Raw genomic sequence first — 23,317 nt, 5'->3', positions numbered from 1 at the left:
ACACCCACATTCCGGCAGGACACGCCCCCCCGCGCGGCGATTGGCCAGCGGCTCTCATGGAGCGGGGCTCTCGCAGGAGAGTTTAAACCACCGGTCAATCCCAGCGCGCGAGCAGGGAGGAGCCCAGCCAGTCAGAGCGGAGGTGGGCGGGGTTTGTGAGAATACGGGTGGGAAATGAAATCACGTGCCTCAAAGATCACAAAGAGAATCTGCAGCACGAGCTCCTCACCAGTCTGATCCCAGTACGGCACGAGCTCCTCAGTCATACCGGAGGGGGAATGATATTAGAATATGAATTAATATACAGTAATATGATAGTGATAATATATAGGAGTGATACTGAAAGTAATAGCAGTGACAGTGATAATGATAGCAGTGATAGTGATGATAATAGCAGTGATACTGAAAATAATAGCAGTGATAGTGAAAATAATAGAAGTGATAGTGAAAATAATAGAAGTGATAGTGAAAATAATAGCAGTGATACTGAAAATAATAGCAGTGATAGTGAAAATAATAGAAGTGATAGTGAAAATAATAGAAGTGATAGTGAAAATAATAGCAGTGATACTGAAAATAATAGAAGTGATAGTGAAAATAATAGAAGTGATAGTGAAAATAATAGAAGTGATAGTGAAAATAATAGCAGTGATAGTGAAAATAATAGCAGTGATAGTGAAAATAATAGCAGTGATAGTGCTAATAATAGCAGTGATAGTGAAAATAATAGAAGTGATAGTGAAAATAATAGCAGTGATACTGAAAATAATAGCAGTGATAGTGCTAATAATAGCAGTGATAGTGAAAATAATAGAAGTGATAGTGAAAATAATAGCAGTGATAGTGAAAATAATAGAAGTGATAGTGAAAATAATAGCAGTGATAGTGAAAATAATAGCAGTGATAGTGAAAATAATAGAAGTGATAGTGAAAATAATAGCAGTGATAGTGAAAATAATAGAAGTGATAGTGAAAATAATAGCAGTGATAGTGAAAATAATAGCAGTGATAGTAATAATAATAGCAGTGATAGTGAAAATAATAGCAGTGATAGTGAAAATAATAGCAGTGATAGTAATAATAATAGCAGTGATAGTGAAAATAATAGCAGTGATAGTGATTACAGTAGCAGTGATATTGAAAATAATAGTATAAAATACATTTATAAATAAATACATTTAATATATATTTAAATATACTTATATAAAAATTAGCTGACTATAGAGTTGAGATTAGTGTTGTGTAGTTTACTCCATAACATTACAGAATTAATCTGCATTTATCTCTGTTACTAATATTACGAACACTGATCTTATTCTACACTCTCTCCCCCACTACTGCTACAGATCTTGTGGAGATTCCAGAAGACTGTTCAAAGAATGTTTTGTGGACAGATGAGACCAAAACTTTATCCCATCTGTGAATCATGGTGGTGGGTGTATCATGGTTTGGGCCTGTTTTGCTCCATCTGGATCAGGAAGGCTTTGCTTCATTGATGAAACAATGAATTCTGAATTATATCAGAGAATTCTAAAGGAAAATATCAGGAAATCTGTTCATTAACTGAATCTGAAGAGAAGGTGGGTCATCCAGCAGGACAATGACCCTAATCACACAAGTCGGTCTACTAAAGATATCTGCTCTAATTAAAATCCGGTTGTGGTACTTTGTTGTTGCTTCACTACAGGATAAACTGAAACAATAGTGCTGCCCTCATTCTTACACTGCATTCTGTTCCATACAATTATGTTCTCAGTTTTAGCCACGCCCCCTAGAATGGACATGTTCCACGGCAAGCATTCAGTAGGTGCGGCTTTAATATTTAGCCCCCCCCCCCCACACACACACACACACTTTCATGCTAATTAGGATCCTGCTGTTTTATTTGACTCAGAAATATTGGCTGGGTTGTGGGCGGGGCCTGTGTGCACTGGGCTGCGCTGGTTTATACTGACACCTGGTGGCGAGAGCGAGTCAGCACTGAACCACAACTAACAATAAACTACACTATGTATATACTGTATTTATATACAGTGAATTTATATTAAGTTTAAAGTGAGTTTATAGTGAGTTTATAGTGTGTTTATATTGTGTTTAATGTGAGTTTATGGTGAGTTTATAGTGAGTGTGCAGATGTGGGCGGGGTGGATTCCGCTGCTGTGCTGACCAATAAAATAGATGCTGACTCGGGCAGATACTGCGGGCGCGCCGCCGGTGCATTATGGGAGTTGTAGTTTTTGAGCGCGCTCTCCCCCGCTATCCGCCGCTCCCCGCGCGCCCCCGCAGACTACAGCAGCGCGAGCGGAGCGCGCGGAGCGGAGCGGGGCTGACTGACATCACGGCGGCTGGCACTCCGCGCGCACAGAGCTGGAGTTACGAGGTGTTGTTGTTGGGAGTTCGGGATGCAGGGCGAGTCCGGGATCGTGGCGGATTATGAGGAGGAGCTTCCCCCAGAACCCAAAACCTACTACCAGCTGAAGAGCCAGCCAATCAGCAGCAGGTACACACTACACACACACATTATATACACACAATATATACACACTACACACTATATACCCAAAACACAGGATACCACTATACACTGTAAACTTACTACCAGCTGAAGAGCCAGCCAATCAGCAGCAGGTGCACACTACACAAACACACACTATATACACACACAATACATACACACTACTCATTATATACCCAAAACATTCTATACCACTATACACTGTAAACTTACTACCAGCTAAAGAGCCAGCCAATCAGCAGCAGGTACACACTACACACACACACACACACACACACACACACTATATACACAATATATATATATATATATATATATATATATATATATATATATATATATATATATATATATATATATATATACACAATATATACACACTATACATTATATACCCAAAATATTCTATACCACTATACACTGTAAACTTACTACCAGCTAAAGAGCCAGCCAATCAGCAGAAGGTACACACACACACACACACTGTATATACACATTATATACAAACACAAACACTCACTCTATATACATACAATATATACACACTACACACTATATACTTAGCTAAAAGCTAACAGGCTAAAAGCTAACAGGCTAACTGCTAACAGGCTAACCGCTAAACCAGTGTCTAGCAGCTAAATGCTGAAATCACTTGTTTAGTAGATGAAGCTTCAGAGTTTCTCACAGCGAGACGTTAGAGAAACGACCTGCAGACGTCCTGCATTCAGTTCAGTTTACCACTCTAATTCAGCACCATTTTTATAAAACATCGTAAAAATATATATTTAATATTGGTGTAAACGGTATTACCCTCGCATGCCCTGCACTCGCCCTGAGATTATATTTTTTATGCTTATATTTCTAGAACTTAATTTTCTGAATGTGATTAATATAATATGTAAATTGTAAAGTATGTTGAAATGTGTTTTTCAGCAGCTCCTCTCTCCACCACTTTACAGTGTAAAGTTTACACAGTTAATATTTAATCTGTCAATATTTAATATTTGCTGTTGTGTCGCTGCTGAGAGCCGAGCTGCTCCACGTCTTCCACACATTTTAATATTAAAATAAAACGATGGAGGATTTTATACTTTAATACATTTATATTCACTTTCACTGATATGCAGATATATCAGTATGATGTTTAGAAATATATATAAAATTATTATTAAATATTTTTCAATTGAATATATTAATAAAATATGTATGTAAAATGTATTATTAAAATTTTGATAACTGTGTTTTGATAACTGAATTTGTGTAAAAACTAGTCTTTGTTGATCTGTAGATAAACTGTATATTATATATATGTGTGTTTCTTTAAAATAAATGAATTAATCATTCTGTAGTTCTGTTGGAGATTATTATAATAATAAATTAATAGTCAGTGTTTAGTCAGAAGAATTAAAGCAGTTCTGTTTAGATCTGTTCCTTTAATTAAAGAATCCTGTAGAACTTTATTACAGTGATGTTTTAGAATTTAAATATCTGGTAGTTTTTGGTCAGTAAATGATAAAAGCTGAGCAACCTTCAGTTTTAGATTTACTTCCTTTATTCTGTACAGTGATTTGTTACCCCTGACACATGACTGGACTCGAGACTCAGCTGAGGGCGGGGCCTGTGGGGGGAGCTTTACCTTTTCTGACCCCGCCCACCATCTATTATAGCAGATTAACAGGATAACAGATATACTGTTTCCAAACAGGATAGAGGAGTATTATGTAGTTGAGTTGGGTGGAGTTATATTGTGTTGGGTGGAGTTGAGTTGTGTTGAGTTGAGTTAGATGGAGTTGTGTTGGTTGGAGTAAAGTTGATTGGTAGTTGAGTTGGTTGAGTTGGGTATGTTAAGATGAGTAGAGTTGAGTTGGATGAAGTTGAGTTGGGTGGAGTTAGGATGAGTTGGGTGGAGATTAGTAGAGTTTAGTTTGGTGGAGTTGTGTTAAGTTGTGAGGTTTCAGTTACCATAGTGACGCTGTGCTATTGTTTATTGGACGAGGCTGGTCAGCACACAGTCGCTGCTCTGTTCTCCACAGCGGGTCTCCGTCTCGGTTCTAGATAAACTGGAACTGATTTTGTTTTTTCCGTCTGGACTCGCTTTATAACTCAATTCATAACTAAACCAATTTCTTCATTACTGAGATGTGATTACTGCGCTGCTTCTCCAGCGCAGAGCTCAGACTTTTACTCACCCAGAAAACACTGCAGTCTTCCACACACTGCTGACCCACACATGTAAATGCACACGCAGCTCATCCACTTACACTGCTAATAATACAGGACCCTCTGAAACTGGGGATAAGGGGTGTGTGTCGTGTGCGGGAGGGGTGGTAGTTGAGCAGTGTGAGGGAGGTGCGGTAGTTGAGCGGTGTATGGGAGGTGCGGTAGTTTAGCTGTGTGTATTGGTGTGAGGGAGGTGCAGTAGTTGAGCAGTGTGAGGGAGGTGCGGTAGTTAAGCGGTGTGTATTGGTGTGAGGGAGGTGCGGTAGTTAAGCGGTGTGTATTGGTGTGAGGGAGGTGCGGTAGTTAAGCGGTGTGTATTGGTGTGAGGGAGGTGCGGTAATTAAGCGGTGTGTATTGGTGTGAGGGAGGTGCGGTAGTTAAGCGGTGTGTATTGGTGTGAGGGAGGTGCGGTAGTTAAGCGGTGTGTATTGGTGTGAGGGAAGTGCGGTAGTTAAGCGGTGTGTATTGGTGTGAGGGAGATGCGGTAGTTAAGCGGTGTGTATTGGTGTGAGGGAGGTGCGGTAGTTAAGCGGTGTGTATTGGTGTGAGGGAGGTGCGGTAGTTAAGCGGTGTGTATTGGTGTGAGGGAGGTGCGGTAGTTAAGCGGTGTGTATTGGTGTGAGGGAGGTGCGGTAGTTAAGCGGTGTGTATTGGTGTGAGGGAGGTGCGGTAATTAAGCGGTGTGTATTGGTGTGAGGGAGGTGCGGTAGTTAAGCGGTGTGTATTGGTGTGAGGGAGGTGCGGTAATTAAGCGGTGTGTATTGGTGTGAGGGAGGTGCGGTAGTTAAGCGGTGTGTATTGGTGTGAGGGAGGTGCGGTAGTTAAGCGGTGTGTATTGGTGTGAGGGAGGTGCGGTAGTTAAGCGGTGTGTATTGGTGTGAGGGAGGTGCGGTAGTTAAGCGGTGTGTATTGGTGTGAGGGAGGTGCGGTAGTTAAGCGGTGTGTATTGGTGTGAGGGAGGTGCGGTAATTAAGCGGTGTGTATTGGTGTGAGGGAGGTGCGGTAGTTAAGCGGTGTGTATTGGTGTGAGGGAGGTGCGGTAGTTAAGCGGTGTGTATTGGTGTGAGGGAGGTGCGGTAGTTAAGCGGTGTGTTTGAGTGCCAGACAGAGCTGTATTTAGCGCAGCGTCTCGGGCAGCTGTAGACGGTATGAGGTGTAAATGAGGAGCAATGAGGACATTTACAGCAGCAGCACCAATATACAGAACAGCTGACTTTATTCATGAGTTTATAGTGAAAAACTTTTCTGTAACTAAAAGGAGGATCTAGTACCTGTTGGTTCCTCTATGCTGTATATAAGATGAGATTGAGAGGGTTGGGTTCGGAGGTTCTACAGGTTCTGAATGGATCCTGCAGCACATTTACCCACAGATGTTGCTACAGCTGGGCCTGTAGATCCTGTAGCTCTACACTTGTAGGTTGAAGCTGAAGCTGAGTCCCAGCTGCTCCATAAATGCTGGATTGCTGCTATCAGCTGGAAGTTCTGCAGGACAGAAAGCAGCAACACATGTATCTGCAGAATGTTCTGCACAGATCACTGAGATCACTGTTAGTGTTCCTCCTATCACTACTAGGAGTGACCGACTCTCACTGTATGAGATGCTCCTCAGATCATTAATCACTCCAGCAGTTTACGGTGTGAACTCTTCAGTCCAGGACAAAGGCAGGACTCAGGTTGAACATACTGTTTCTCTCAGACCAGTGATGCACTTCCTCTTGCAGTCTGTTAACTGGGCAAAATGAAAGTCAGTGTCCTGTAGGGGCATATGCAGAGGTCCTGATCTCTCACCATGAGGTACACTACCCAGCAGGAGAGCTTTTTTAGTAGAGCAGTGGGAGAAGCACTTTTACGCCCTCTTGTGGTTAAAGTTAATATCTTATCAGACCATGTCTGTAATCATTTGCATATCTGCCACAGACGGAACTGTAAGCTGAGTTTGCAGTGATCTGGGTGTGTTTTTTCTAGTGAATGAGTGTAATGTGGCAGATATGTAAACAGCTAATCAGAACTATTACAGTCAGTCTGATGAGTAACATTTCATCACATGTTCAAACTTACTCACAGTTCTGCATTCTGCACTGTTAGAACAGGACACTGCAGTGGGTCTGAGTTTAAGATTTAATTCAATTTAGTAAGAATGAGAAGATTAACAAAGAAAGGTAGTTAGTAATATTTTACCAACAGCAGTATAAAAATATTTGTAAGGGCAAAGTTTTTGTTTCTGTTCAGGAGAACCAAACATACTCTCCCACATAAACTCCGCCCGCTCTAAATGTGTCTCATAACTCAGACTTAAATTAGATTTAATGTGTTGCTTATACTCATGCAGAGGTCAGAGCTGTACTGTTTACCCGGTTTTACTCTGTATACTCTATACCCAATACTCTATACTCGTTACTCTACATAATACCCTGTATACAGAACTATACACTGCTCTATAAACTATATATAACACCATATATACAGAACTATACACTGCTCTAAAAACTATGTTACACCCTGTCAACATAACTATACACTGCTGTGTATAAAATTGCATTGCTTTATATATATATATATATATATATATATATATATATATATATATATATATGCACATCAAGTATTATATGTACATACTGAAAAATATATAGTATTAGTCCTTTGCTACACACTGTGTACATATGTAGCATTTGTAGAGTGTAGTGTATTTTTACTGGGTTTAGCATACAGTGTGAATACTACATAGTGCATATAGTATGTAGAGTGTAGTGTATGTAGAATATATTGAATATATAAGAATATATAGAGTAATCTGTGTCATGCTATATGATACTCTGTATATCTCATATTGTTATGATTTATTTATTGAAATCAGACTGTATGAAAAAAAACGTATATTATCATATAGCACGTCATCATTTCTGATGATGATGATATGTTACAGGTATGTTAATACCTCATGGGAAATTCTGCATAGTGATAAGTTGTAGGTTTGGTTGATGGAATGAATTGTACGTTCTTCTCAGTACTAGACAACTAACACCCAGGCCACTTTATCAGAAACCCCTCCCATGCAGCTCCGCACCTGCTGGTGTTTAGTGTTTTAGACACCCTCTAGTCCTTCAACCAAAAGTATATACACTATATAACTAAACAAATATATGCTATATAACTAAACAGATATACACTATATAACCAAAATTATAAACACCATATCACTGTGTGTATGTATAGTGTTTAGGTAATGCAGTGTGTTTAAGTGTTATGTGTTATATGTTTATGTTGTGTGAATGTGGTGACGGTGTTGGTGAGGTGGGGGGGGTGGTGTAATGGTCTGAGTGGGGCGGGTGTCGGGGGTGTATTTTTAGGCGGATCATGTACTGAGTCACATTTTACTCTTCCTGTTTTCTTAAAGCGATACTTCAGTAAAGTTGAGTGGCGATAAATTGTACTGTATTGTTTTGTTATAATTTTTTAAATCTTATAAAAATCTTCTTGTAACATTTGGGGTGGTGTGTACAGTATGTATAGTGTACTGTGTGTATGCTGTATGTATAGTGTACAGTGTGTATGCGGTATGTATAGTGTACAGTGTGTATGCTGTATGTATAGTGTACAGTGTGTATGCGGTATGTATAGTGTACAGTGTGTATGCGGTATGTATAGTGTACAGTGTGTATGCGGTATGTATAGTGTACAGTGTGTATGCTGTATGTATAGTGTACAGTGTGTATGCTGTATGTATAGTGTACAGTGTGTATGCGGTATGTATAGTGTACAGTGTGTATGCGGTATGTATAGTGTACAGTGTGTATGCTGTATGTATAGTGTACAGTGTGTATGCGGTATGTATAGTGTACAGTGTGTATGCGGTATGTATAGTGTACAGTGTGTATGCGGTATGTATAGTGTACAGTGTGTATGCGGTATGTATAGTGTACAGTGTGTATGCGGTATGTATAGTGTACAGTGTGTATGCGGTATGTATAGTGTACAGTGTGTATGCTGTATGTATAGTGTACAGTGTGTATGCGGTATGTATAGTGTACAGTGTGTATGCGGTATGTATAGTGTACAGTGTGTATGCGGTATGTATAGTGTACAGTGTGTATGCGGTATGTATAGTGTACAGTGTGTATGCGGTATGTATAGTGTACAGTGTGTATGCGGTATGTATAGTGTACAGTGTGTATGCTGTATGTATAGTGTACAGTGTGTATGCGGTATGTATAGTGTACAGTGTGTATGCGGTATGTATAGTGTACAGTGTGTATGCTGTATGTATAGTGTACAGTGTGTATGCTGTATGTATTAGGGCTGTCCCTAACGATTATTTTTTAAACGATTATTCTAACGATTATTTTTTTCGATTAGTCGACTAATCTATTCATTGAGAAACATATTTAAATAATTATTTTACGTTTTAAAGCAAACGATAAATTACTATATTTATATATAATAACAACAACAACAACAACAACAACAACAACAACAACACAAGCCTACTAAACCAAACCCCACACTTATAATCACTTACATGTACAGCACGTTGTTTAGATCTATAACGCTAAAAATGGATAAGCTCCCATACACCACAACCGTGTGTTGCACTGTTTTCTGTGACCGCTAGATTTTGTGACCACTGGCAAGTAGTTCTCAGCAGACCGGTGCACTGGCCGATTCGAAACGTGTTCGTTTCTAATGTTTACCCCGACTGGCCAAAACGGTTCAGTTTAGGGCTGAGGGTAAGGTGTAGGTATAGAAAGCTTCCGTTTTGCCAATGAACGCTCATAACCGTGAGCACTGGTCACAAAATTCCGACGGTGACAGAAAACGGTGTGACACCGCAGCGCCGACGGCGCTAGCTAAAATAACTTAAGGCAGCTAGCTTAGCTAAACACCTGAACTTATGAATAATGCTACTGTTTCTGGAAACTGTGAAATGCCATGCACAAATATAAACCAAAAATGTATAATTTCTGCCTGTGGCAGGTTTAAAACCTTTGGTAGACAGCCTTAAGTCTTTTTAAGGACACCCGCGGAGACCCTGATGTAAACGGTAACTTACTGTGTGACCCTGTTGACATAGTGCTCCTGGATGTTTGCGCTTCAAGTGCTCCTTTTGCACGTATGGCAGAGGACCACATTGTTGCCCTTTTGCGTGAAATGCTCCCAAACTTTAGATGCCCGCTGGCGTTTTTTTGTAGCTGGAGATTGCTCTCCTGGGTCCAAGCTCTCTAGAGCTTAGATTCTCTGCCCGAACCCGACATGACCCGAGGCCCGCCCGTAAATCCGACCCGGGCTCCAGAAAATAGTCCGAGATGTAGGCGTCTGTTTTTTAATTATATTTTTATTTAAAAAAAAAAATAACGAAAACTGAAAGTGAAACTAAACTAATTTATTTATAAGCGCTGTTTTCACTACCGCAGTTCTACAGCGGGGGTGTTGTGCCGATTCTGTCCGCGAAGCGGGAGTCAGATTCAGCAGAGAGTCGGATTCGGCACAAACGCGGCGGCACCTCGCGGTCCGCGGTGTCAGTTGTAAGCGCTCGCGCTAGCCGCAAAATACGGCAGAAAACACTGAGGGAGCTGCAGAATTATGAATTGGACTAGAATATGAGCACGAGGAGATCAAAGAGAACCTTCACCTGTGAGTAGCTCTCTCTCTCTCTCTCTCTCTCTCTGTGTCTCTCGCACGTGAACTCCTCCGCGTTTGACTTGCAGAACTGTGTTTAGCTGTTCTTAAAAATCATTTTAATTAAATAATAGTTCTATGCTTCTATGTTACCGTGTTAATTAACATAATTCTGATCATATTTCGCTCATTAAAACAGCCCGAAAACAGCCAGTTGGAATTTTTGGGCCCGATCTAACCTCTAATGCTCTCCACAGGCGCCGCCATGTTTACGACGCGCCGACGCACGTTATGCAAATCGATGTATTTTTGTAATCGATGACGTCGATTATGTCGACGCGTCGCCCCAGCCCTAGTATGTATAGTGTACAGCAGTGGCGGATGCTGGTCTTTCAAGGAGTGGAAGCTCAATTTCGGCCTACATCTTAACATATGTAGTTTTATTTCTACGTAAATTCTACTCTCCCTGAGATTATCTGAGATACAAAAAAAGACACTATGACATGAATAAACATAAAATGATCAGTAAAAAAAACATTACGCAAAATCTTTAAAGTTGGTGAAGGAAAAAATGCTGGTAAATTTATTTCCTTTTTGGACAGTTTTAATTTCCTTGAATAATCCCTTTATTAATGTAAATTATTTAAATTATTTTTAATAATAACACAATACTTACTACTGGCCCCTGTTCATTTATGTCCTGAGATAGTTTCATCAAGAGGAATGGCCATCAGTACATTTTATTTGTTACAGCACTTCCAGTCAGCCAGCTCACTTTATCAAACCAGAGCAGCTGAAAATACCTGTTACTTTTCCCACCTTTTACACCAAATTAATCTGAGCAGTTGATCTGTCCTGCTGTTTAACTCGAAGTTTTTTCTTGGTAAGGAAGACTATCAAATGGCTTCTCCAAAATCCGTCCACAACATTAAAACTGTCTGATATTATGTTCAGCTTGCTACCTAGCTATAGGGACTGGAGCGAGGCTAGTGTGAAGTGTGTCCGTCTGTGAGTGCTTTGTGACGGTGGAGGGGCTGAGCAGCACCCGCTGGACAGAAACTGCAATAGAGAAGAGTGATAGAAGTCAGAAAGAGTGATAGAAGTCAGAAAGAGAGACAGAAGTCAGAAAGAGTGATAGAAGTCAGAAAGAGTGATAGAAGTCAGAAAGAGAGACAGAAGTCAGAAAGAGTGATAGAAGTCAGAAAGAGTGATAGAAGTCAGAAAGAGTGATAGAAGTCAGAAAGAGTGATAGAAGTCAGAAAGAGAGACAGAAGTCAGAAAGAGTGATAGAAGTCAGAAAGAGAGACAGAAGTCAGAAAGAGTGATAGAAGTCAGAAAGAGTGATAGAAGTCAGAAAGAGTGACAGAAGTCAGAAAGAGTGATAGAAGTCAGAAAGAGTGACAGAAGTCAGAAAGAGTGACAGAAATCAGAAAGAGTGATAGAAGTCAGAAAGAGTGATAGAAGTCAGAAAGAGTGATAGAAGTCAGAAAGAGTGATAGAAGTCAGAAAGAGAGACAGAAGTCAGAAAGAGTGATAGAAGTCAGAAAGAGTGATAGAAGTCAGAAAGAGTGATAGAAGTCAGAAAGAGTGATAGAAGTCAGAAAGAGAGACAGAAGTCAGAAAGAGTGATAGAAGTCAGAAAGAGAGACAGAAGTCAGAAAGAGTGATAGAAGTCAGAAAGAGTGATAGAAGTCAGAAAGAGTGACAGAAGTCAGAAAGAGTGATAGAAGTCAGAAAGAGTGACAGAAGTCAGAAAGAGTGACAGAAATCAGAAAGAGTGATAGAAGTCAGAAAGAGTGATAGAAGTCAGAAAGAGTGACAGAAGTCAGAAAGAGTGATAGAAGTCAGAAAGAGTGACAGAAGTCAGAAAGAGTGATAGAAGTCAGAAAGAGTGATAGAAGTCAGAAAGAGAGACAGAAGTCAGAAAGAGTGACAGAAGTCAGAAAGAGTGACAGAAATCAGAAAGAGTGATAGAAGTCAGAAAGAGTGATAGAAGTCAGAAAGAGTGATAGAAGTCAGAAAGAGTGACAGAAGTCAGAAAGAGTGATAGAAGTCAGAAAGAGTGACAGAAGTCAGAAAGAGTGATAGAAGTCAGAAAGAGTGACAGAAGTCAGAAAGAGTGATAGAAGTCAGAAAGAGTGACAGAAGTCAGAAAGAGTGATAGAAGTCAGAAAGAGTGATAGAAGTCAGAAAGAGTGATAGAAGTCAGAAAGAGTGACAGAAGTCAGAAAGAGTGATAGAAGTCAGAAAGAGTGATAGAAGTCAGAAAGAGTGACAGAAATCAGAAAGAGTGATAGAAGTCAGAAAGAGTGATAGAAGTCAGAAAGAGTGACAGAAGTCAGAAAGAGTGATAGAAGTCAGAAAGAGTGATAGAAGTCAGAAAGAGTGACAGAAGTCAGAAAGAGTGATAGAAGTCAGAAAGAGTGATAGAAGTCAGAAAGAGTGATAGAAGTCAGAAAGAGTGATAGAAGTCAGAAAGAGTGACAGAAGTCAGAAAGAGTGATAGAAGTCAGAAAGAGTGATAGAAGTCAGTCTCCAAACACAAGCAGCTGCAGAAAAGCACCAGAAATAGAAGCTGGATTTGTCGCTAGTCGTTTTTAATAAAGAAAATGCCGCTATAAGGATTAGGAAATCGAAGGTTCAACTCAGAACAGAATGAAAATGCTCCCATCATGGAGTTTAACACTAAAAGATCGCTGATTCGCTCATTTTGCTGTCAATCAAAAAGGGACTCCGCCTCAGACAGATCATCCAATCATCATGCAGAAGCTGAGCGTCCGGGCCGGCCGAGGCCAGCCCACTGCTCCATAGACCCCCAGAGACGCTGAGCGTCTGATGGGCGGGACAAAGCCCAGCGTTTATCCAATGACTCGTCTGGTTTGGCCGCGCGCTTTGCTCCGCTATTGAAGTCTGTGCACTGTTTAAAGCAGCGCTGTGAAGCTGCGGGAATGAGTGAGAGGAGAGCCGCGGCATTACCAGTGATAAGAAGCTGATTCTGAACTAAGTTCAGCGCGGTGTAGCGCATATTTAATCAGTGACATGTACACACAACAGTATATATTTAATCACCTATTTTTTTACATTTTAGGGGAAGCTGAGCTTCCCTTGCAGTCTTAGAGCAATCGCCACTGGTGTACGGTGTATAAGCAGTATGTATAGTGTACATTGAGTATGCACTATGTATAGTGTACAGTGTGTATGCGGTATGTATAGTGGACAGTGTATAAGCAGTATCTATAGTGTACAGTGTATAAGCAGTATCTATAGTGTACAGTGTATATGCAGTATGTATAGTGTACAGTGTGACGGTGTAGGGGCGTGGCGTGGTGCCGCTGTCGGTGTTGGTGACGTGTTCTCACCGCGGACAGATTTAGCTTTGTTATCTCGCTCTGATCTTCTCTGAAACAGGATTGCTGAATTCAGAGCAGAGTGACGCGTCTCACACCCAGCCTCACTCCCAGCTGCTCACTCACACTTGTTCACCGTCACTCACACTCGCACACTCTCGCTCAGCTCCGGTCAGAGCCGGGGGAGGACCGGCCGACTCCCTGCAGCATCACCGCTCTCATAAAACCGGCGGATGTGGAGTAAAGTTTAACACTGCAGATTAATGACCAACGAGAGGAGGTAAGATCACATCGCCGCCGCTCTCACAACCACCACGTTATCATTATCATCACATCTCTACATTACCTTTACCATCATCATCACATCTCTACATTACCTTTACCATCATCATCACATCTCTACATTACCTTTATCATCATCATCATCATCACATCTCTACATTACCTTTATAATCATCACATCTTTACATTACCTTTATCATCATCATCATCATCACATCTTTACATTACCTTTATCATCATCATCACATCTCTACATTACCTTTATCATCATCATCATCATCATCACATCTTTACATTACCTTTATCATCATCATCACATCTCTACATTACCTTTATCATCATCATTACATCTCTACATTACCTTTACCATCATCATCACATCTTTACATTACCTTTATCACTACATTATCATCACATCTCTACATTACCTTTATCACTACATTATCATCACATCTCTACATTACCGTTATGTCTACATTATCATCACATCTTTATCAGATATAGTTGTTTCCTTATTCTGAATGTTTGTATGTTTGTGTAAGTGTTGGGTATGAGTCTGGGTTTGCCGGTTATCAGCAGAACAGTGTCTTGTCTGACTGGATTGAGCCGAGTATAAAGTTTGGCTGAGGGGGGATAATTATGATTATGATAATGGGTGGGGATGTTTTTCAGGAGTTGGGCTCCGCCCATTGGTTCTAGTGAAAGGAGATCTTAGTGCTACAGCAGATCAAGAGTTTCTGGTGCTTATTCTCCCAAATTTGTACTGAATTACACTGAGCTACACATTATGGCACTAAACTAAATACTAATACTGTACTGTATGACATCTGATTGTGTTTCTCCCCCCCAATGAAGGTGTGGGTCAGGTTGGTGGTTCTGATGATGGTCTGCTGTGATACAGACTGACCCCTGGCTTCGTAGTGGAGGTCAGTGTGGTCTTTAGTGGAGGTCAGTGTGGTCTGTAGTGGAGGTCAGTGTGGTCTGTAGTGGAGGTCAGTGTGGTCTGTAGTGGAGGTCAGTGTGGTCTGTAGTGAAGGTCAGTGTGGTCTGTAGTGGAGGTAAGTGTGGTCTGTAGTGAAGGTCAGTGTGGTCTGTAGTGGAGGTCAGTGTGGTCTGTAGTGAAGGTCAGTGTGGTCTGTAGTGGAGGTCAGTGTGGTCTGTAGTGAAGGTCAGTGTGGTCTGTAGTGAAGGTCAGTGTGGTCTTTAGTGGAGGTCAGTGTGGTCTGTAGTGAAGGTCAGTGTGGTCTGTAGTGGAGGTCAGTGTGGTCTGTAGTGAAGGTCAGTGTGGTCTGTAGTGGAGGTCAGTGTGGTCTGTAGTGGAGGTCAGTGTGGTCTGTAGTGGAGGTCAGTGTGGTCTGTAGTGAAGGTCAGTGTGGTCTGTAGTGGAGGTCAGTGTGGTCTGTAGTGGAGGTCAGTGTGGTCTGTAGTGGAGGTCAGTGTGGTCTGTAGTGGAGGTCAGTGTGGTCTGTAGTGAAGGTCAGTGTGGTCTGTAGTGGAGGTCAGTGTGGTCTGTAGTGGAGGTCAGTGTGGTCTGTAGTGGAGGTCAGTGTGGTCTTTAGTGGAGGTCAGTGTGGTCTGTAGTGGAGGTCAGTGTGGTCTGTAGTGGAGGTCAGTGTGGTCTGTAGTGAAGGTCAGTGTGGTCTGTAGTGGAGGTCAGTGTGGTCTTTAGTGGAGGTCAGTGTGGTCTGTAGTGAAGGTCAGTGTGGTCTGTAGTGGTGAATAAGGTCACTGTGATACAGACTGACCCCTGGTGGAGGTCTGCTGGGCGGTGTGTAAACAGTAGGATGGTATTAGGGATGGCAGTGATCTGGAGAATGTGTAAACCCTCAGTGCTCTCAGGCTCTGGCCCCATTATCCCGAGGCAGCTGGGCTAATCAGTGCGATTACTGCACAGCTGGATTGGCCGGCGGTCCAGCTGGGGGTGGTGGGTGTGTGGGGCGGTGGGGCGGTGGGGCGGTGGTCCGGCGGCGGCTTCATCAAAAGGATCGGCGGCTCAGAGACGGCCGGAGCTCCGGAGTTCCGTCTGGAGCATAAAGTTTGCTAACTCAGCCGAAAGTGAGCAGGAAGGAGGATGCGGCAGATCCTGCTCTGACTGATCTAAAGGTGGCGATGAAACATCAGAATGAATTAAATTACATCTGATCTGATCTTTTTAACTCAGGGCATTTCTGAGAGAGGGCCAGAATGGCCTTTTTAAAAACCATGCTGGGCATGAAGGTGCGGTTGGAGACGTGGTTGCAGGATGTTCTGGTAAAAGCTTGATGGGGTTGGGCACAGAGGGGTCACTGGGGTGAAGGTGTAGTAGTGAAGGTGCGGTTGGTGTAAAGGATTTGAAAATATAAACGTATAACCGTATCACAGTATGGATGATATACTGTTACATTGTCCACTCCCGTCCCCCAGTTTATATATTGTGTATTTACTGTGTTCTTAATAATAATAATAATAATAATAATAATAATAATAATAATAATAATAAACCAAAATAAGCTAATTAAATTGGACAGTGATAAAAAATTATGCATAATTAATCAGTTCCTGCTGAGATGTTCCTGTGAACCCTGAGGAAACTATATTTAGACGTGAGACTCGTTAAAAAGCTGCCAGCAGAAATATTACAGAAATAAAAACTATAATTCATTTAAATACTGATTCCAACCCAACTCAGTAATTCACTTATTTAGCAACTAACTGTCTCTCTGTCTCTCTCTCTCTTTCTGTCTGTCTCTCTGTCTCTCTCTGTCTCTCTTTCTGTCTGTCTCTCTGTTTCTCTCTCTCTCTGTCTCTGTTTCTCTTTAACTCTCTCTCTATCTGTCTCTGTCTCTCTGTCTGTCTCTCTCTCTCTCTCTCTCTCACTCTGTCTCTCTGTCTGTCTGTCTCTCAGTAGTCCGGTTGATCATGGGGCGAGTCGGTCGGCGGTGGGTTCGAGGACATTGCTTAGGCAGCAGTTGATGCGGGAGCAGTTGGAGGAGGAGGAGCGGAGGGAGGAGCAACAGCGCCGGCAGGACCCGCCCTACGCCCACCAAGTCCCCGCCCACAGCGCTGCCATCAACGTCAACACCATGCCCACTGCCACACACGTGCCCATGGAGGTGCTGAGGGTAAGTCCGTCCTTCACCTGCTTCATCTGCTTTACCTTCACCTACTTCACCCGCTTCACCTGCTTCATCTGCTTTACCTTCACCTGCTTCACCTGCTTCATCTGCTTTACCTTCACCTACTTCACCTGCTTCATCTGCTTTACCTTCACCTGCTTCACCTGCTTCATCTGCTTTACCTTCACCTGCTTCACCTGCTTCATCTGCTTTACCTTCACCTACTTCACCCGCTTCACCTGCTTTACCTTCACCTGCTTCACCTGCTTTACCTTCACCTGCTTCACCTGCTTTACCTTCACCTGCTTCATCTGCTTTACCTTCACCCGCTTCACCTGCTTTACCTTCACCTGCTTCATCTGCTTTACCTTCACCTGCTTCACCTGCTTCACCTGCTTTACCTTCACCCGCTTCACCTGCTTTACCTTCACCTGCTTCACCTGCTTTACCTTCACCTGCTTCACCTGCTTTACCTTCACCTGCTTCACCTGCTTTACCTTCACCTGCTTCACCTGCTTTATCTTCACCTGCTTCACCTGCTTTACACGCTTTACCTTCACCTGCTTCACCTGCTTTACCTTCACCTACTTCACCCGCTTCACCTGCTTCATCTGCTTTACCTTCACCCGCTTCACCTGCTTCATCTGCTTTACCTTCACCTACTTCACCCGCTTCACCTGCTTCATCTGCTTTACCTTCACCCGCTTCACCTGCTTCATCTGCTTTACCTTCACCTACTTCACCCGCTTTACCTTCACCTGCTTCACCTGCTTTACCCGCTTTACCTTCACCTGCTTCACCTGCTTTACCTTCACCTGCTTCCCCTGCTTTACCCGCTTTACCTTCACCTGCTTCACCTGCTTTACCTTCACCTGCTTCACCTGCTTTACCTTCACCTGCTTCACCTGCTTTACCTTCACCTGCTTCACCTGCTTTATCTTCACCTGCTTCACCTGCTTTACACGCTTTACCTTCACCTACTTCACCCGCTTCACCTGCTTTACCTTCACCTGCTTCACCTGCTTTACCCGCTTTACCTTCACCTACTTCACCCGCTTCACCTGCTTCACCTGCTTTACCCGCTTTACCTTCACCTACTTCACCCACTTCACCTTCACCTACTTCACCCGCTTCACCTGCTTTATCCGCTTCACCTTCACCTACTTCACCTGCTTCACCTGCTTTATCCGCTTCACCTTCACCTATTTCACCCGCTTCACCTGCTTTACCCGCTTTACCTTCACCTACCTCACCCGTTTCACCTACTTCACCTGCTTTACCCGCTTCACCTGCTTCACCTGCTTCACCCGCTTTACCTTCACCTACCTCACCCGTTTCACGTGCTTCACCTGCTTTACCCGCTTCACCTTCACCTACTTCACCCGCTTCACCTGCTTCACCCGCCTTACCTGCTTCACCTGCTTAACCCGCTTTACCTTCACCAACTTCACCCGTTTCACCTGCTTCACCTGCTTAACCCACTTCACCTTCACCTACTTCACTCCCTTCACCTGCTTCACCCGCCTTACCTGCTTCACCTGCTTTACCCACTTTACCTTCTCCTACTTCACCCGTTTCACCTACTTCACCTGCTTCACACGCTTTACCTTCATTCGCTTCTCCCGCTTCACCTACTTCACCAACTTCACCCGTTTCACCTGCTTCACCTGCTTAACCCACTTCACCTTCACCTACTTCACTCCCTTCACCTGCTTCACCCGCCTTACCTGCTTCACCTGCTTAACCCGCTTTACCTTCTCCTACTTCACCCATTTCACCTGCTTCACCTGCTTAACCCACTTCACCTTCACCTACTTCACCTGCTTCACCTGCTTTACCCACTTTACCTTCATTCGCTTCTCCTGCTTCACCTGCTTCACCTACTTCACCCGCTTCACCTGCTTTACCCGCTTCACCTGATTCACCAGCTTCACCTGCTTCACCTACTTCACCCGCTTCACCTGCTTCACCTGCTTTACCCGCTTCACCTGATTCACCAGCTTCACCTGCTTCACCTGCTTCACCCGCTTCACCTTATTCACCCGCTTTACCTTCATTCGCTTCACCTGCTTCACTTTACCTTTCAAAGAAGGTTTAAAGTCGGTTGTAGCCTTCTTTGAACTGTTGGTTCTTGATTGGAGTATAGCCGGCAGCTATACTGTTCCTCTACTCTTCCTGTTGGGAGAGAGAGAGTGACAGAGACAGAGGTAGAGCGAGGCTGGGCAGAGAGACAGACAGAGAGAGAGACAGAGAGACAGAGAGGTAGAGCGAGGCTGGGGAGAGAGAGAGAGGTAGAGCGAAAAGTTGGGGGGGATTATGGGTGAATTCCGGACTCTTTAATCCTATTGGCTGGTTCTCTGAGTTCTGGTCTCAGAGCTTCGTCTCCTCACTTGGTTCTGATTCTCCGACCTGCTGGATTTACACTATTACCACCCACTGACCCGGCCAAAATATCGCAAACAGCTCAAACACATCGGTAAGATCTTTGATTCTGTTCAGATTATCAATTATAATAGTTTTTTTTACAGTTACTGCTTTATAATCTAAACTGTAACTATACCTATAGAAAACTATAACTGTAACTATAACTATATCTGTACTTAGAACTATATCCATAACTATACCAGTACCTGTAGTTATAGCTATACCTATACTTGTAATTATAATTGCAGGAAAAAGTATGTGAATCCTTTGGGATTATACATGGATTTCTGCATAAATTGGTGATTAAATGTGTTCTGATCTTCATCTAAATCACAACAATAGACAAACACAGTCTGATTAAACTAAAACAGTCTGCATGGTTTTATTGAACACAACATTCACAGTGAGTAGGGCTGGGCGATATGGAAAAAAATCTTATCACGATATACTTTTCCATATCAGCCGATATCGATATGTATCACGATATAAATCAAATCACTTTCTGTTACACTTAAAGCTTTCTCTTTACTCATAAGTGACAGAATAAGGGAGTTATGTCTAAAATCACTAGCAGCTCAGAGCCTTGTGGACAGACACTAGGGTCCGGACCCTTTACATTATTTGTCTGTTTAAATTAAATAGCAATAGCACTTGGATTTTTAATAAAATTATATTTAATCAATGTCATGATGAGCACAGAATTGCAGACACGTGCAGATACTGATAAAAATATATGTTTATTATAAAAATAAACAGATGTAATACGTGGTTGATACAGAAAACAGTTGATCACCAGAAACCAGAGCAATGAAGACAAAACCATACCATAAACGAGAGACAGTCCAGAGTTCATACACGAGATATCCAATATCAGAGGTAATCCAAGAGGCAGTAGTGAAAACACAGTCCAGGTAATACACAAGCAATCCAATATCAGAGGCAAAGGCAATAATCGGCGTCGAGAAAACAAAGGCAAGGTCAAACACGAGATAAACTGAGACAAGAGATATAGAACGCTTTGTAATGAGGAGAACCTACAATACGCGGCGTGGGTGTTTGTGTGGAGTGCTCTTTTATAGTGCCAGTAATCAGTATTCAGGACTTCCTGGAGGAAGCAGGTGAGGTGTCACGTGATCAGGTGAGTGCGTGATGTCAGCGGGTGGTGCATTCTGGGTAATGTAGTTGTTGACCTGAGAACCTCCGTTAGAGCTGGGTGTGGAAGGGACAGAGGAGCTAACAGCACCAGACGTGACAATCAAGGGATCATTCCCCTCCCTGAATGCTGGCAACTACATAAAGAAAAATACAAGAGTATATCACAGTGCTTTATTTTCATATAGTTTTAGTCTTAGTCTTTTGACTAAAATGTATAATAGTTTAAGTCACATTTTAGTCTAGTTTTAGTCTAATAAATTTTGGTCATATAAAAAGTATGTATTACATATGTTTTACTGTTTTTCTATTTTATATTTGTTGTTATTTTGAGATTATTTACTGCTAATGTTTATTAAAATAATAGCCTTTAGGTTTTGTTGCATTTAAATTATGCTAACATTTAAATATTTAAAATGACCTGTCTGTCACGTCTGGTGCTGTTAGCTCCTCTGTCCCTTCCACACCCAGCTCTAACGGAGGTTCTCAGGTTAACAACTACACTACCCAGAATGCACCACCCGCTGACATCACGCACTCACCTGATCACGTGACACCTCACCTGCTTCCACCAGGAAGCCCCGAATACTGATTACTGGCACTATAAAGGTGCACGCCAAACAGACTTCATCGCCGCGTATTGTAGGTTATCCTCATACAAAGCGTTACTTATCTCTTGTCTCAGTTACTTTGTGTATGACCTTGCTTTTGTTTACTCGACGCCGATTCTTGCCTCTGCCTTTGATATTGGATTGTTTGTGTATGACCTGGACTGTGCTTTCACTACTGCCTCTTGGATTACCTCTGATACTGGATTGCTTGTGTATGAACTCTGGACTGTCTCTCGTTTATGGTATGGTTTTGTCTTCATTGCTCTGTCTACTGGTGATCACCCTTGTTTTTGTATCGACCCTGATTTCATCTGTTTATTATCATAATAAACACATTTTGTTTTTATCAGTATCTGCGCTTGTCTGCTATTCTGTTCTGACCATGACACTGTCATTGAGGTGGGAGGAATAAAGTCGAGTTTCTGAAATGATCCACTTCTACTGCAGTACAGATTTATACTACTATTATAAACTACTATTTATACATTACTGTAAGCTTTCAGTAGACTAGACTTACATTACCAAACACGTGTATTTAAAACTCATCCAGTTCAGTAACAGCAACGTTTAGCTTGTTTAAATACAGCTACACAGATTATATAATCTTCTGTATTTAGTAAAATATCCAGAACAACAGACTCTATCTGTTAAAAACTAAAAACTAACCCCTCACTCGCGCTGAAGTTAATGTTAATTTACACGGAAAGTGGATTAACACGGCTAACGTGCGTTACCCATTAGTTTATTAGATTGTAAAAAGCAGAGAAGGCAGCTTAGCTAATGATGACAGATTATACAGATCCCGCTTACACCTTAAACATCGCTAACTCTGAACCGGAGACGATCAGAGAAGCTAACCTCACCGAGCAGCTGTGATGCAGTTCAGCTGTTTGATCGCGTGCTGCACCTGTTCACAGCGCTACTTAAACGGGAAATAGAAAATAAAGTTTATCGAATCCTATCGTCCAGCTTATCATAGTTATCACGATATATAATTTCCTCGATAACTATCGATATCATTTTATCGCCCAGCACTAACAGTGAGGAGGTAAAGTATGTGAATCTTTGTATTTAATAACTGGTTGATCCTCCTTTAGCAGCAAAAACCTCAACCAATGGTTTCCTGTAGCTGCAGATCAGACCTGCAGAACGGTCAGGAGGAATTCTGGATCATTCCTCTTCACTAAACTGTTTCAGTTCAGCTATAATATTATGGGATATCTGGTGTGAATCTCTCTCTTGAGGTCATGATGCTGCAGCATCTCAGTTGGGTTCAGGAGGTCAGGACTCTCCAGAAGGAGGATTTATTTATTTTATTCTGTTGAAGTCGTTCGGTTGTTGATTTACTTCTATGTTTTGGGTCGTTGTTCTGTTGCATCATCCGTCCTCTGTTGAGCTTCAGTTGGAGGACAGATGGTCTTTAGTTTTCCTGCTAAATTTCTTGGTAAACTTGGGAATTCATTTTTCTGTTGATGTCGGCAAAATCCGTCCAGACCCTGAGGCAGCAAAGCAAAGCAGCCCCAAACCACGATGCCCCCTCCACCATGTTTCACAGCTGGGATGAGGTTTTGATGATGGTGTGCTGTGCATTTGTTTTCCTCCACACATTGCGATGTGTGTTTTCCTTCCAAACAACTCAATTTTAGGTTCATCTGTCCACAGTATATTTATCCAGTACTGCTGTGGAACATCCAGGTTCTCATTAACAAACTTCAAATGTGCAGCAATGTTTTTTTGTACAGCAGTGTCCTCCTCCGTGGTGTCCTCCCATAAACTCCATTCTTTTTTTAATGTTTTTCTTATTGTAGATTTGTTAACAAAAATGTGAGCATGTGCCAGAGATTTCTGTATTCAGTCTTCAGCTGACACTCTAGGATTCTTCCTCACCTCATTGATCATTCTGCGCTGTGCTCTTGCAGTCATCTTTACAGGACTTTATCACGCCTAGAGAGAATAGCAGCAACAGTGCTGAACTTTCTCCATTTGTAGAGCCTCTGTCTTACCGTGGACATATTTTAGAGATACTTTTTTAACCCTTTCCAGCTTCATGTAAGT

General features: G+C 42.1%; 1 protein-coding gene and 1 long non-coding RNA gene across 3 annotated transcripts in view; one reads left to right on the top strand and one right to left on the bottom strand.

The window, feature by feature from the left end:
- Positions 1–2,213: 2,213 nt before the first annotated feature.
- The window catches only part of mitfb (melanocyte inducing transcription factor b), a 57,236-nt gene continuing 36,132 nt past the window's right edge, over positions 2,214–23,317 (top strand). The window contains exons 1-2 of one of the 2 annotated variants that reach the window (XM_049462733.1): positions 2,214–2,500; positions 16,865–17,081. In XM_049462733.1, the coding sequence (XP_049318690.1) occupies positions 2,403–2,500; positions 16,865–17,081 (315 nt within the window). In that variant the 5' untranslated portion in view covers positions 2,214–2,402. The remainder of the gene's footprint in view (positions 2,501–16,864; positions 17,082–23,317) is intronic. The other variant, XM_049462734.1, reaches the window with a different exon arrangement.
- LOC125780533 (uncharacterized) lies at positions 17,074–17,535 on the bottom strand. The gene is made up of 3 exons (XR_007423766.1): positions 17,459–17,535; positions 17,330–17,377; positions 17,074–17,122 (listed from the first exon to the last, which is right to left on the bottom strand). It is a non-coding gene; the product is annotated as an uncharacterized LOC125780533 (long non-coding RNA).

Source organism: Astyanax mexicanus, chromosome 13, assembly GCF_023375975.1.
Source record: "Astyanax mexicanus isolate ESR-SI-001 chromosome 13, AstMex3_surface, whole genome shotgun sequence".
NCBI lineage: Eukaryota > Metazoa > Chordata > Actinopteri > Characiformes > Acestrorhamphidae > Astyanax > Astyanax mexicanus.
The sequence above is the reverse complement of the archived record's forward strand: the minus strand, read 5'-3'. Positions and strand labels throughout refer to the sequence as shown.